General features: G+C 42.1%; 1 protein-coding gene across 1 annotated transcript in view; it reads right to left on the bottom strand.

The window, feature by feature from the left end:
• Positions 1-470: 470 nt before the first annotated feature.
• The window catches only part of LOC121855503, a 257,960-nt gene continuing 244,293 nt past the window's right edge, over positions 471-14,137 (bottom strand). The window contains 15 exon segments of the mRNA XM_042350478.1: positions 471-2,555; positions 2,818-3,210; positions 3,343-3,613; positions 3,829-4,058; positions 4,248-4,460; positions 5,011-5,253; positions 7,687-7,887; positions 8,020-9,915; positions 10,037-10,225; positions 10,487-11,056; positions 11,361-11,543; positions 11,922-12,485; positions 12,741-12,929; positions 13,019-13,726; positions 13,849-14,031. Of these exon segments, the coding sequence (XP_042206412.1) occupies positions 2,314-2,555; positions 2,818-3,210; positions 3,343-3,613; positions 3,829-4,058; positions 4,248-4,460; positions 5,011-5,253; positions 7,687-7,887; positions 8,020-9,915; positions 10,037-10,225; positions 10,487-11,056; positions 11,361-11,543; positions 11,922-12,485; positions 12,741-12,929; positions 13,019-13,726; positions 13,849-14,031 (6,275 nt within the window). The 3' untranslated portion in view covers positions 471-2,313.

Raw genomic sequence — 14,137 nt, 5'->3', positions numbered from 1 at the left:
CGGGGAAACACCATTTCCAGCTGCAGTGCTTCCAGCACCCTGTTTTTCTGCTCCAGTGTATTTGCTTGCCTTGATTTCTTGGCCTTTGGGGTAGTTAATGATGTAGTAGCTAGCCTCTTGGACATAGTGGCGATGGTTGATGCACGTGGTAGGAGAGTGTCACACAATATGTCTGCTCACTTGAGCGTCAGTACAAGAACTGAGTATGGTGAGGGTGTGGGAGGGTGATGGGCAGCCGTAGCGTTTCCAGAGACGCATACAGTGGAAAACATTAGGCGCAAAATTTAAAATAGGATGTGTCAGATTAACTAGCGCAAAACAGGAAAGATTCGTTTTAAATTAAAACATCGCCCTTAATTGTAGGTGTCGCTTTAAATCAATATCTTAAATTGAATCGCTTTAAATCGACATAGTGTATGGGACTACTGTACGATGAGTACAGTATTAACTCATCAACTAAAACAAGTTCATAATTTATTCCGTATCCTTTATTCAGTAACACAAGTATGTTACAAGGTGAGACATATTAACACTTGTTTAAAGCATGGAAAGTTATAATTATTATTTACCAGATTGAGGACAACAAGGGATCAAAGGCAAGCCACAGTGTGTGGAAAGACTTGATGACGAACGGAAGACCCAACACCTATTTAGTTGAAGATCAAAGTACAGTAAATAGAACTAATGTTTGCTTTGGTTTGCTTGAAGATTTAAGAACCCACCACCTATTCTTGATGAAAATGGCAAAAGAAATATTTCCCATGAGTTAAACAAAGGCATATTGGCATTAAAGCAACGCACTACGGCGCAGATCACAGTAATGAGGGGCGTAACAAGTGAGAGAAATATGCCTTTGTTGAAGTCAGTCTGTATTAACCAAGTTAGAAGAGAACACTTGCATGTTGGCTTGCCTCTAGTATTTGGTTAGCGCAAGATTCAAGTTTTTATTATTTTGGGACAATTCAGGCGTGATGGTTAGACTAAATAATAGTTTAGATTGGCGCTCTTATGAGCTTTACACATCGAAATTATCACATTTTTGAAAATATATTTTTCAAATGATGCAATATCAGTAATATCTGTCCTTAGACTTGTGTGGAAGACATGACTTGGCAGAACACAGCCGAGACTTGTGCCAGACAATACTTGTGGCTCCACCCAAAAAAAAAAAAATGCAACCAAGCACTTAGCAAATGCTGACAGCAACTGACTCATGTGTAGCTGTGGCAACCACAAGTTGTCTCCGCTTTCAGGAAAAACGTCTCAGCGGCTACTCTTTCATGAGTCTATTATCTACGTGCACAAATATAACTTAATATATCTCAATAACCATTTATTCAGTCCTGCCAAGTAGATAGGGGGAGGTCAACCTTTGTGCGTTTCTAAAATCTTATAAAAACAAATCACTAACCACTATTTAATAACCGATTGCAGCATTAGCTGCCAATAACCATCTGTGACTCCCCATAGCCGCCATGGCAGGCCAACTTTATACATTGTAATGTAATGAGTGATTTTGTTGCTCATTCTAACAACAAGATGCTCCTCATAAGACAGAGGTGGTATCTTACTGTTTAGTGAATGAGTAAAAATCACTTTCCACTTTACATTTGACACTTGAAGAAGTTGGACATAACAGGGACTTGTCCATGAGCACCTAATTATTATTTTACAGTATTCTAGCACATTTTGTAGCTGATGCTTAAATACAAAATAACATGGAATCTTTGGAGTACTTATTCAGGTGAATAAATCAACTTGTAAGCTACAGTATCGGACTACATTATATGTCACTGTCGATAGGGACTGTGTGCCACTGCTATGTCGTCCCTGAAATGATGCCCAAAGTGCCTTGTAAACAAATATAGCAGAACGGGCACATTTTCAGACAGAACATTATGAAATGACTTTGTACAAAAATAAAATCAGACTACTTCACAAAAGTTCATTTATCTTTCCTTGAGCCAAACTGGTTGCATGATTTGGGAACTCCCTTTTGTGACACATCCCAGTGGTTTCTGCTGAACTTAGGACATTAAAATTGACGGAATGTGCCACACTAGAGATGTTCCCCGCTCCTTCAACAAATTCCTCATAAACCTCAAGGTTACACTTCTGGTCTAATTTTCACAGTGAAAAGTCACAATTTATTTCAGTGTCATTCACACGAAGGTCTTGGCCTTTCTTTATGGAAATTTATAATAGATTTCATTTTTATGTCTGTCACTTCAGAGAATCTTTTTCTAAGTGATTCGTTTACAAGACGAGAGTCAATCACAGTATTAAGGGCTAAGGAGCCCCGGGTGACTTCCCTCAGGAGAGGTAGTCTGGTGAAGGTTCAGCCAATGGCTCAGGTGTAGTGAACAGTGGGTTGGGGAACTCTGGTGGGTGAGGCAGAGGTCCTCCATGCTTAGGGCGTCGTCGATAAGCCATAAGCCAGCAGGAGACAGCCACTGCCACTGCCACAAGTGCTAGGAGCGCCGTGATGATAAGGGCGATGATGAAACCCCACTTGCTCACACACACTTCCTCAACAGCTCCCGCATTCTCTGGATCTGCATACAATAAAGTCAGTTAATTGGTTGGTCCATTACTGGAAGTTTGGAAATCATCATGCAAGTTTATTAACAGCAATACAGTACATCTATGTTGATCTGCATGTATCCCTTGTGGAAAGGAAAACAGGTAATACATTTCTATTAATATCTATCTACGATATTGTCTTTATGTCTCTTACAAAAGAAATAGCAGCTTTGTGGCTACAATAGGGAACCTTATACCTTGTAGTTAAATAAAGTGTAAATATCAGCTACTTACTCTCTAATGCAGTGTATCTCTCAGTGCGGGTCTCAACTGTGAGGATTGCCTGAGAGCTGACCTGGATCTCTCTTAGCTGGCCATCAAGTTCTAACTCTGCTTGGCGACGGCGACGTTTACCAAATGCATCATAACCATTACAATTGACTGGATGGCAGCGGCCAAAGCAGACCCGGACGTTACACTGGAATCGTATAGAATTAGATGATGGAAACTTGAATGCCTTAAAGAGAGCAACAAGTGCTTTACTATCCCCATCATCCTGTTCCCATTCGCCAAATATAGATGGGTCTGTCGCACAGCCGTTCTCATCTGTCACCAGGTGTTCGTTGTCACTGCCATCAATGTTGGCTGTCTTCGCAATGCAGCTGCGTGCAAAGCCACCGTAGATATCTGAAATTTGACAAAGAGTATAAGTTTCAGTGTACTTCAGAGCAATAAATTATATTAATGAAATCATAAGGAAAATGACAATTACAGTTTTATTTGTTATTGTATATTTTATATTATTGATAAGGTACTCACTTGAAGGTTCAACTTGTACTCTCAACATTAGGAGTTGGCCAATCTCAGCCTTATCAATAGGTCCTCCAGTAGGGTTGGTAATCTTCATGAGGCAAGTTGGGGGAGGGCCTGTGTTGGCAATGGTGCCAGCTGTTGTTAACATGGAAACGTTGAACCCAATTGTGATTGTTTTCTCGCCTGTGTTATAGGTACACTTAACATGGTATGCTTGAGCCTTGTAAGTCACCAGTTTGGGATGTTTCTGTAGCACCAGGATGAACCTTGCCAAACCCTGTGAGAAGCGGAAAGTGTCAACATTATCACCTATTATCATATCATCAATGTTAAATTTATCACCTAACAATATCTTATTTAAACTTTCTTTGTGTTTATCAATGATTATAAAGATATTAACTTGCTATAGGTTTTAAATAAATCTTGTTAGCTCTTATAACAGTTGTACCCATGAGGATGCTTTGTGTGTACAGTATTTCTAGTCATGCTTACATTTTCATGGATGAGGCCACAAGTGTTGAATTTGACTTTGAATTCAATGGGTCCAACATCAACATCTGGCCTGACCACCTTGCGACACTCTTCATTCTTGGAGTAACCCTTCACGTACATGACGCCATTGAAGCCTGGGTCACCCACATTGATGTCCACCTGCACACCATCAGCCAGACAGTTGACCAACATATCAGGGCGAGGGAAGTCTGTCCTGGCGAAGGTAGGCCCTAGTTGGGAAGATTTTGGCATGGTTAATGGTCTATGTTGGAATACTGTTATAACTGGTGATATTTTGTAAAAGAATGTTATGTTGTTTTCAACTTTCCATTATGTGCAGTATATGTAACACAGCCGAATATTTGAAGAATCCTTTCGCTAAACTAAGAAACAAATTAAGTAGGATTGTGATCACTTACTGCAGCCATTATCCTTCTGGTAAGGATCACCAGAGTAACCAGAGATACAGTTGCAAATGGCCTTGTGATTGGCATTGATACACAGAGCATACTTGGCACAAGGTGAGTCAGCACATGGAGGCACACAGAATGTTTGGTTACACATCTTATCCTGAGGGCAATCCTCGTTGGCGTAGCACCCAACTGGAATGGGCGGTATCTTTGTCACTGCCACTGTCAAGAAGAAAAGACATTTTAATACTGTTAATGGTACAGCACTAACACGTGTATTTCTCACTGCCATATCCTGGGTTCAATCCTCGATCCACGTTAGATGTGGAAAAGATGTTATCCAGTGTGACCTTACCAAACATAGCAGGTTATCCCTGGGTATTTAATTTTCTGCATGTACTAACACTAGGCAACAGAGGTCATAAAAATAAGAACAGATCAACTGCCCGAACGGTTGCTAATCCGTGAAGTGGTGAAATGATAAATGACAATGACATAACAAAGGACAGTAAAGCCATCTACTGTATATGTTGACAGCTGTTTGATAAATGACTTCTCTAGGATGACATTATCTAAGTGGACACCTTAAGGTATTACTAGGGAAAGTGTGAATGTCATAAATATACAGTACACAACTGGTGCTCTCATTATTCTCATCAACTTCAGAAAACAAAAGTACAGCCTGGCAGATATTTCCCTGGCACATACCAAACAAAATATCTTAAGGAAAAAAAATGGATGGTAGGACACTATTAGTGGCACATAGACTCACCGATGCAGTACCCATTGTCGTCCTTGACAGCTGGCAGGATACAGTCACAAGATCCATCACCAGTTGGGTGGTAGCCTTTCTCAGGATCACACATACATATTCCATTCTCTGTCAGTACATAGCCCAGCTCCGTAGGACAGTGTACGCAGTTACCATTCTCATCTACGTAGAAGTTACGGTCAGTGGGACACACACAGTCATCGTCAACCAGAACGAAGCCTTTCTCCAGAGGGCAGACCGGGGCTGTGGACACGAGAGCACAATGAGGGACTATGGCTAACCTTAACATGATCCCTGGATATATTTGGCTATTTTTTTATATGGACATATTTAAAAAAGTTAAGTATCAATTTTATTTTTATTACTTTTAGAGAATCGTGTTTTGTTTTAATATACTAAAATTAATACTTTGCCAGCGAATTATTATTAAGTCAGTATTCTCGTTTCTTTTATTCAGAGAGAAATAAAGTGCGTTCTAATTACCATATTAAATCTGCAAGTCTCACACAAGAACAATATTTAATAATGGTAAGATAATATACAAAATATACTACATAAACTCATATTATCATAAAAAAATTACTGGAAATCATTACAATAAAAGAAACTTACAAATATCAGCTTTTACTCTAAATATAAACAGTACCAGAAATTATTAAAAAAAAACAAAAACATTATAACTCAAATATGTACACAAGTCATTTATAAAAACACACACACACACACAATTTCTTAGCACTAAATATACACATGCAACATACATTCACATTACACTTCCAATTGTACTGAAATTAGAATATATCATTAATATAAATGGTTAGTACAATACAATACATTCAATAACAAATGGGTTAGCAAAGCTGCAAACACAAGCCATAACAATGATATAGCTGGCAGGATGGAGGGTGATTATAGAACAGTACAGTCAACACAATAGTCACTGGTTGAGACGCTGAGACTCCTGTTGTCTCGGTAGGGTAGTGAAAAATTCTTCGTCTGTTGTATCATGTTTTCAATACAGTTTTGCTTGTATATAGTTTTTTTAACGTCTGTATGTGTGACAAAGATTGTAAGTTAGATTTTCCTCACCTATATAGAGAAATGAGAATGGATCTAACTGGCTTAACCCTTTGAGGACTATGGTTTACCCCTTTAAGAACGATTATTTAACCCTTTTTTGAGAATGATGGTTTAACCCTTTGAGAAGTTGATTTAACCCTTTTGAGGACGATTGTTTAACCCATTTTGTGAACGATGATTTAACATTTGAGAACAATGGTTTAACCTTTTGAGGAGCGATAGTTTTACTTTAAAGGACTTAATAGTTTAAAACCACAAGGGCACAAAACTAACTACCAGGTGACAATAATTACACTCAAATTTTACAGTATGGGTTCTCTCCTCAAGGGGGGAGATTACTGAACAAACCTTAGATTATGCAGATTCATTCCTTCTTAGTTATCAGTATACAGCACCTAGCTAGTGTATGTACATGGAGATACGGATCATATTATAGTACAAATGGCAGTAAAGAAGGGTTGGGTAACAATTATGAGGTTTGCTATGTCATGTGTAACACTTCCCTTTACAGTAATGTACAAAGTTAAGTTAGCCAAATTACTGATTACTAAAAAACAATAAAAACAAACAAACAAACATTTAAATCAATAATTCTCTTTCTACGAAGGTATAGGTAAAAATTAGCGAGGTATATGTTCAAGGTATTTACCCAATCTAAATTAGTTTAAATCAGTCAAATACAAAAACAGTCATTTAGCATTATAATACTAATGTCAGTATTGTCATGATTAGGAACGTGTGTGACAATGTCTATTTTTGAAGAGGTGCAAACATGAATGTAACATTAACTGTCTACGACTTGTCATCAAATCATTGGGGGGGACCTGTTGGCTGGTGCTGGTGTAAGGCAACAGCTCCTGGTCACGGGATCTTCCAAGATTACAGGAAGATCTGCCAAAACTAAATAAACAATATCATTGCATGTGAAAAATATATATTACTTATGGCAGTTAGTCATTTTGTGGTCAAACGTTTCCTAACAGATGAAGGTCCATGCACAGTGCACAAGGTGGGGTAATGAGCATTATCTGAAGGGTGCAAGTGGTATTAGGTGAATGTCATAGTTAAAATGTTGATATAAACACAAGCAAATAAGAACTGTAATTGTTTGAGGCAAATTATGTGTGTGTTACAAAATAAATCCACATGAATAAATAACGTTTAAAGATGTTAGGTTTAAAATGGTAATTGCAAAGCAATTTACACATTATGTACAAATGCATGAATGTTAACAAAGAAACTGAGTACATATATAGATGAAGGACTAGCAGTTTTATCTCAATAACAGTACAGTAATGATCTGTAATACAATACTACAGTATACTGTGCTGTATAATGCTGGATGAAAAATGTGTCCATGGGAGAGTTTTGAAGAGACACTGTCCTGGATAATGACAACAAACAAAATAACACTATTCCTTCAGCTATAAGACATCAGGCTACATAATTTGGGGTTAATACTTATAAAAAGCAATAAGCAGAAAATATTAAGGTGAAACACTACAGGGATGCATGATATGAGAGATATAAGTTACAATTAAAGCAGGGGACACAGACTGGCTGGCGAATGGGTAGTAACAAAAAGAGAGAGCTCACTTGGGATGCACTTGTCAGCTGCATCACCCTGGTATCCTGGTAGACATTCACAGGCTATGGTCCTGACTGGTATTGTGTTTGCAACGCGGCACTCTGTATTTTCACCGCAGGGATCTAGTATGTGGCAAGGGTTGATGCACTTCTCGTTGATACAGGCAGTCTGGCTTGGGCACTCCAAATCAGATCGGCACCCCAGCACGACTGGATTGAAAAATAACCATTTACTACAAAACATTCTTTATAGAATTAATAAAAAGTATTTACAGTACAGGTATATGTAATCTTATTAAAAAAATAATGACAATTATACGTAATTAATGGATGAATACTCACTCATTTCACATCCCTTGTCCAAGGTTCTATTGAAGCCAGGTGGACAGTTGCACTCTGGTGTGTGGTCCTGGACGCGACAGTCAGCAGGCTCCTTACATGGATCAAAGGCACAGGGACTCTCACAATGTTGATTTATGCAACTGCGGTCACTAGGGCAGGCACTATTGGAGGCACAGCCGATAGCAATGCACTGAGTGCGTGGGTTACCCCGGGAGCCTGGTGGACAGTAGCAGACAGCTTCATGCTTAACTCCTTGGCAGATGGCCACTTCTCCACATGGTTCATTGTCGGGTCCACAAACTGGAGCACACTGCCCATTGCGACATGCATGAGTAGTTGGACAGTCATCATTACCATAACAACCAATTTCATAGCATCTGATTTCCGGATCTCCTTCATAGCCTCGTTTACAGGTACACACAGGATGGTGCTCAACTATCTCACAGTCAGCATTAGCGCCACACTGGCATGGGTCTCTACAGACGCCTCTGAAACAGGCTTTTTCCGAGGGACACTCTGGGTCAACTTTACATATTGGCTTAATCGGTGGCAACAATTCACATTCTCCTCCTTCCTCAGCTACTGTACCATCGGGGCATACACAAATCATTGTCCTCAGTGGGACAGTATCAACAACTTTACACTCTGCAGTCTCATGACATGGTTCTAAGACCTTGCACGGGTTGACACACTGTTTGTTGATGCAAGCATGTTGACTTGGGCAGTCAGCATCAACAATGCAAAGGGGCTGTATGATAGGGCTGCACCGCACCATGGGATCTCCTGTGGTGCCGGGTGGACAACGACACCGGGCTTCATGGTCAAGAATGATACATTCGGAGTCAGGGGCACAGGGATCATCGATACATGGGTCGACACACTGGGTGTTAATACATGCACGGTCACTTGGACATTCTGTGTTGGCTCTGCAGCCAATAATAATGCACTCTGTATAGCCATCACCCAAAAGACCAGAGGGACATCGGCAATAGGCTCGGTGTTGCTGAGGGTAACACTCCGCATTAACTGAGCAGGGATCATCAACGAGGCATGGGTTGGCACACACGCCGTCATAACAAGCTTGAGTGTCCCCACAATCACTGTCATGCTGGCAGCCGACTTCGCTGCAACCAATTTCGGGATTACCTTGGAAACCTTTCATACAGGTACACACAGCTCGGTGGTTGATGATCTCACATTCAGCGTTTCGGCCACAAGCACAAGGAATGCGGCACAAATGGTTAACACAAGCTTCTACTACGGGACAGTCAGAATCTGCACGGCATCCAGGTGGTATTTCAATATCAATTAGTTCACAGGTACCCTCCTCTGTCATAATAAAACCTTCAGGACATATACAGATCATGGTCCGTACAGGCACCGAGTCGACCACCTCACATTTGGCTGTTCTGTCACATGGGTCAAGTACGTGGCAGGGGTTGACACAGCGTTCATTAATACATGCATGCTTGCTAGGACAATCAGGATCCACACGACATTCAGGTTCAGCTGCTTCAACCTTCTTTCTCTCACAATTGAGCCTTGGGTCACCATAAGGCATTTCAGCTGGACATTGACAACCAATGACATGCTGGAAGACATAACACTTGGCGTTGGGGGCACACATGTTGTCCTCGTGTAAGCAAGGGTCCACGCAGTTCCGATTAATGCAAGCCTTGTCTGTCGGGCACTCAGAGTTACTTCTGCAACCAATAACTTGACAGCGAATATAGGGGTCTCCCTCGAGTCCAGTAGGGCAGCGGCACTTAGGGCGATGGGTTTCTGGGTAACACTCGGCGTTGATGTCACACGGGTTGTTCACGAAACAAGGGTTCACACACACACCTTTGGTGCACATTGTGTCCAGTGGGCAATCCTCATCTCTAGTGCAACCAGCTGTAACGAGTAAATACCATGCTATAAAAACTGCTGAAAGAAAGCCAAAGAACTTTCATAAATAAGTCTTAATAATTTATTGAGAAAAAACTTGATCATTCAAAGATGAGGCACACTGTACCTTCGTAGCATCCAAGGTTAGGGTTGCCTTGGTAACCTGGGATACAAGTGCAGATGGGACGGTGGTCGCGGACGTAACACTCTGTATTCTCACCACAGCTACAGGGTGTCACACAGCGGGTGTTGATGCAGGCCTCGTCGCCTGGACACTCATTATCCGCACGACAACCCACGCTTATTGGTTGCTCCACTGCGGGAGGTAATGGTTTATGGTTATTATTGTTCACACAGGTTAACATAACACGCAGATGTTAACATTAAGTTATAAGGGTTAAGTAAGTTCTGGCCAATGTTAAATTGTAGATGTTGTTCAAAAGGTTACTTGGTATGATGTTAGGGGATAAGACACTGGTGCTCAATTTATCTATAAAAAGAAAACCTTGGTTAAAGAGAAATAAAAATGATAACGATAAAATAGCTGTGAACAAAAACAAGAATGGGTTAAGCTTACAGTCCACGCACTCTCCCTGGCGGGAGGTGACCATGTGTGAGGGACAGGTGCAGGTCATGGTCTTGAGGGGCCGTGTAGCCACCAGTGTACACACTGTCGGGTCCTGGCAAGGCTCTAGTTCTTGGCAAGGTCTCTGGCAGGTGCCGTCCATACACCCATACTCATCCTCACAGTCATAGTCTGAACGGCAGGCACGTCGTAACTTTTCTTTGCATGCAATTGTTGGTTCGCCTTCAAAACCAGGTGGACATCGACACTCAACTCTGTGATCAATGCCACGACACTGGGCATTTGGTACACAAGTGTTGTTGTGAATACACTGGTCTAAACAGCGGCCATTAAGACACATGCGGTCAGGCGGACAGTCTCGGCTTGTTGAACACCCGACGACCTTGCACTCCCTGAGAGGATCACCGCTAGTGCCAGATGGACAGAAGCAGGTGGCTTTGTGGGCGAGGGGCTGGCACTCAGCTTGTGGGGCACATTGGTTGTCCAGTAAACAGGGGTTGACGCAATTACCATTGTAGCAGGCACGGTCATCAGGGCACTGTGAGTCACTAGTGCACCCGGCTATAGTAAAGAAAGTTATGTGTTACAGAATGATGACTTGTACACTCCTAGTGACTGCTGATATTATTGTAGATATTACGGTATGTCATAATATAAGCGTAATATAAGCAACAACTGCATTGGTTAATTCATCAGCAGCAAAACAAGATGTCAGTACAGAGGGAACTATAATATTGATTAAAAACTGTTACCCTTTCATCCTCAGTTAATACTATCAGTTACTACACTAGTTTTGTATTAGCCACTCCCTAAAATACACAAGTTACACATATGTAAGTAAAAGTTAAAATGTTAAAATGCTTACTCGGAGAACAAGCAATCTGTGGGTTGCCCTCGTAACCTGGAGCACATGTACAGATTGGTCTATGTTTGACAACAGTACAGAGCGCATTGACCCCACAGTCACAGGGGTCGCGACAAACACCCTCCACACACGCCAGGCCCAAGGCACAGTCCGTGTCACGCACACAACCTAATTTCTCTGGAACTGAACATTAGTGGTGTTAAGTCTGGTGAAGTCTATCTGTGGCCATGCCTCTAGCCATGGTCACACCTCTAGGCATGGCCACACCTCTAGCCAATGCGTAATTTTTGACCTGACTTTGATCTTAATCAAACGAGATATTATCTGAGTTAAGGGGATTGTTAATAGATTTGTTATATCAGTGATGACAAGAGGTATCAGCCTTGACACCCCAGAAACTCTGCTTGGGTTACTTAGTACTGCGTTATATTAATACAAGCAAGACATATAATCTGTTAATGATGACAATATTTCAAGAGCAACTGTATATAGATGTATGTAAGGAAATAAATCCAACAAGGTAATGGTGACAGTAAGGACAGTATTGGTCGTGATGCTTACTGGGTCTGCACTGTGTGTGGGCATCGCCGTGGTGGCCCGGCAGACACTCGCACACCATCGTCCTGAAGGGTGCTGACTCTACCACGTGGCACACAGCATTGACCCCGCACAGATCAGTGCCACAAAGCTCCTGGCACCGTCCACTAATGCATCCCAGACCCTCCCGACATTCCTTATCTCTGGTGCAGGATGGCTTAGTATCTGGCACACATTTGAATGTTGGGTCACCTTGGTAGCCTGGAGGGCACTGGCACTCTCCACGGTGGTCAGTGGGGGTGCAGGTGGCACTACTGGCACATGTGGTGTATATGCAGGGGTCAACACACTGGCCATCGCGACAGGTTCGGTCTCGTGGACAATCATTATCCTGCAGACATGTAAGAGTCTCACACTTGATGTGTGGGTCTCCCTCCAGGCCTGGGGGACAGCGACATCGCGTCTCACGGTCAACAGAGAAACACTCAGCGTTGATAGCACATGGGTTGTTGATGTGGCAGGGGTCGACACAGTACCCATTGTGGCACTTGTGTGTTGGTGGGCAGCTGTCATCAGAGCTACAGCCCTCTGGTAGGGGGTAAGTCATAGAGTTAACTCAGCAAGTGTGTTGAACCTTTCAAGTGTTATTATGTCACCAGATATTGTTTTGAAGAGATATTAATTTGTTACAATGAACTAATTGTTAAAATAATATGGTCAGCTTTTGGTAAGTTACAAAATCGAGGTTAATATATTAACATCAAGCACATTAGTGCACTAGTAAGTAGTAATTCCTGTATATTTTAAGAGTGGTTGTATAATGTGGTGATGTGTGTGTCTTACTGTAGAAACAGGAATTATAAGGGTCGCCGCCATAGCCCGGGGCACAGGAGCAGATGGCGTGATGGTTGACAACACGACACACGGTATTCTCGCCGCAGGAACACGGGTCCACGCATTGGCCATCTAGGCACGCCAGGCTGTCCGGGCACTCGTTGTCACTCAAGCACGGCGCCTCAGGCGGGGGAGTTACTATACAAATTTATTTGTTAGTATTCATTCTGGTTAACATACCTCACATTATAAATATATTCACTTTCTTCAATGAACCTGAAAAATGTAAGACAGTATTCTAAAAATTATTACTTTTAATTTTAGTAAAGGAAAATTAACTTGAATAGGGACAGGCAAAGAAGAATTCATGAGCATGTGATGACTACAGACATAACGATGGTTTGGAAGAAAAGGTTTGGGAAATTCCATACTTTTCCGGCACTGGACTTTAGCGTCGCCTGTAAAATCTGCTGGACAGGTACAGGTGACAGACTTGATGGGTCGTGTTTCTTGCACTGTACACTTGGCGTTGGGTGCACATGGCTTCTCCTGCTTACAGGGGTCTGTGCACACCCCACGCACACACACCAGCCCAACACCACAGTCATAGTCAGCCACACACGCATGTGACTGTGGCCGACATGCCACTCTTGGGTCGCCCTTGTATCCCTCAGGGCAGCTACAAGTAAGGTTGCGGTTGTGGATGTGACAGGTGGCTCCCACACCACACACATCATCTTTACATGGGTCCTGACACTGCTCATTAATGCAGGCATGACTAGGAGGACACTCGTCATTGTTACGGCAGCCCAGAGCCAGACACTGGAGGGTGGGGTCACCACGCTCTCCTGGATGACATGAACACTTTGCCTGGTGCTGCTCTACTGTGCACATTGCTGAAGGTGCACACACTGAATTCTCGGTGCATGGGTCCACACACTGCTGCTCCACACATGCCTTGTCACCTGGACAGTCAATATTGCTAACGCAGCCCACTGTAGGAAGAAAGACATTATGATAAAATTTGATACAATTCAAGCAATATATCTATTAATTCTCAAAAGGTGGCTAATATATTGATAAAATCTTTTATTTCAGGGAGGCAAGAAAGACTGACCTGTGTAGCAGGTGGTGTGTGGGTCACCGGTGTGACCAGGGGCACACGTGCAGAAGGGGCGATGTTGGGACACGTGACACTGGGCATTGAGGCCACAATTGCAAGGGTCTCGACAAATGCCCTCAACACAGGCCTCACTAAACAGGCAGTCTGTGTGACGGGTGCAGCCTCCTTGTGATGGTACTGGACAAATAAGAAGATGCATTAGCATGATAAGATATTCAACACTCAACATAAAAGATTCAATATAACAAGATAAAATGGCGACAAATATTTGAATAGTCTATAT

Source organism: Homarus americanus, unplaced genomic scaffold (genome assembly GCF_018991925.1).
Source record: "Homarus americanus isolate GMGI-L3 unplaced genomic scaffold, GMGI_Hamer_2.0 scaffold48406, whole genome shotgun sequence".
Taxonomy (NCBI): Eukaryota; Metazoa; Arthropoda; class Malacostraca; order Decapoda; family Nephropidae; genus Homarus; species Homarus americanus.
This window is presented reverse-complemented; position numbering and strand designations above follow the sequence as displayed.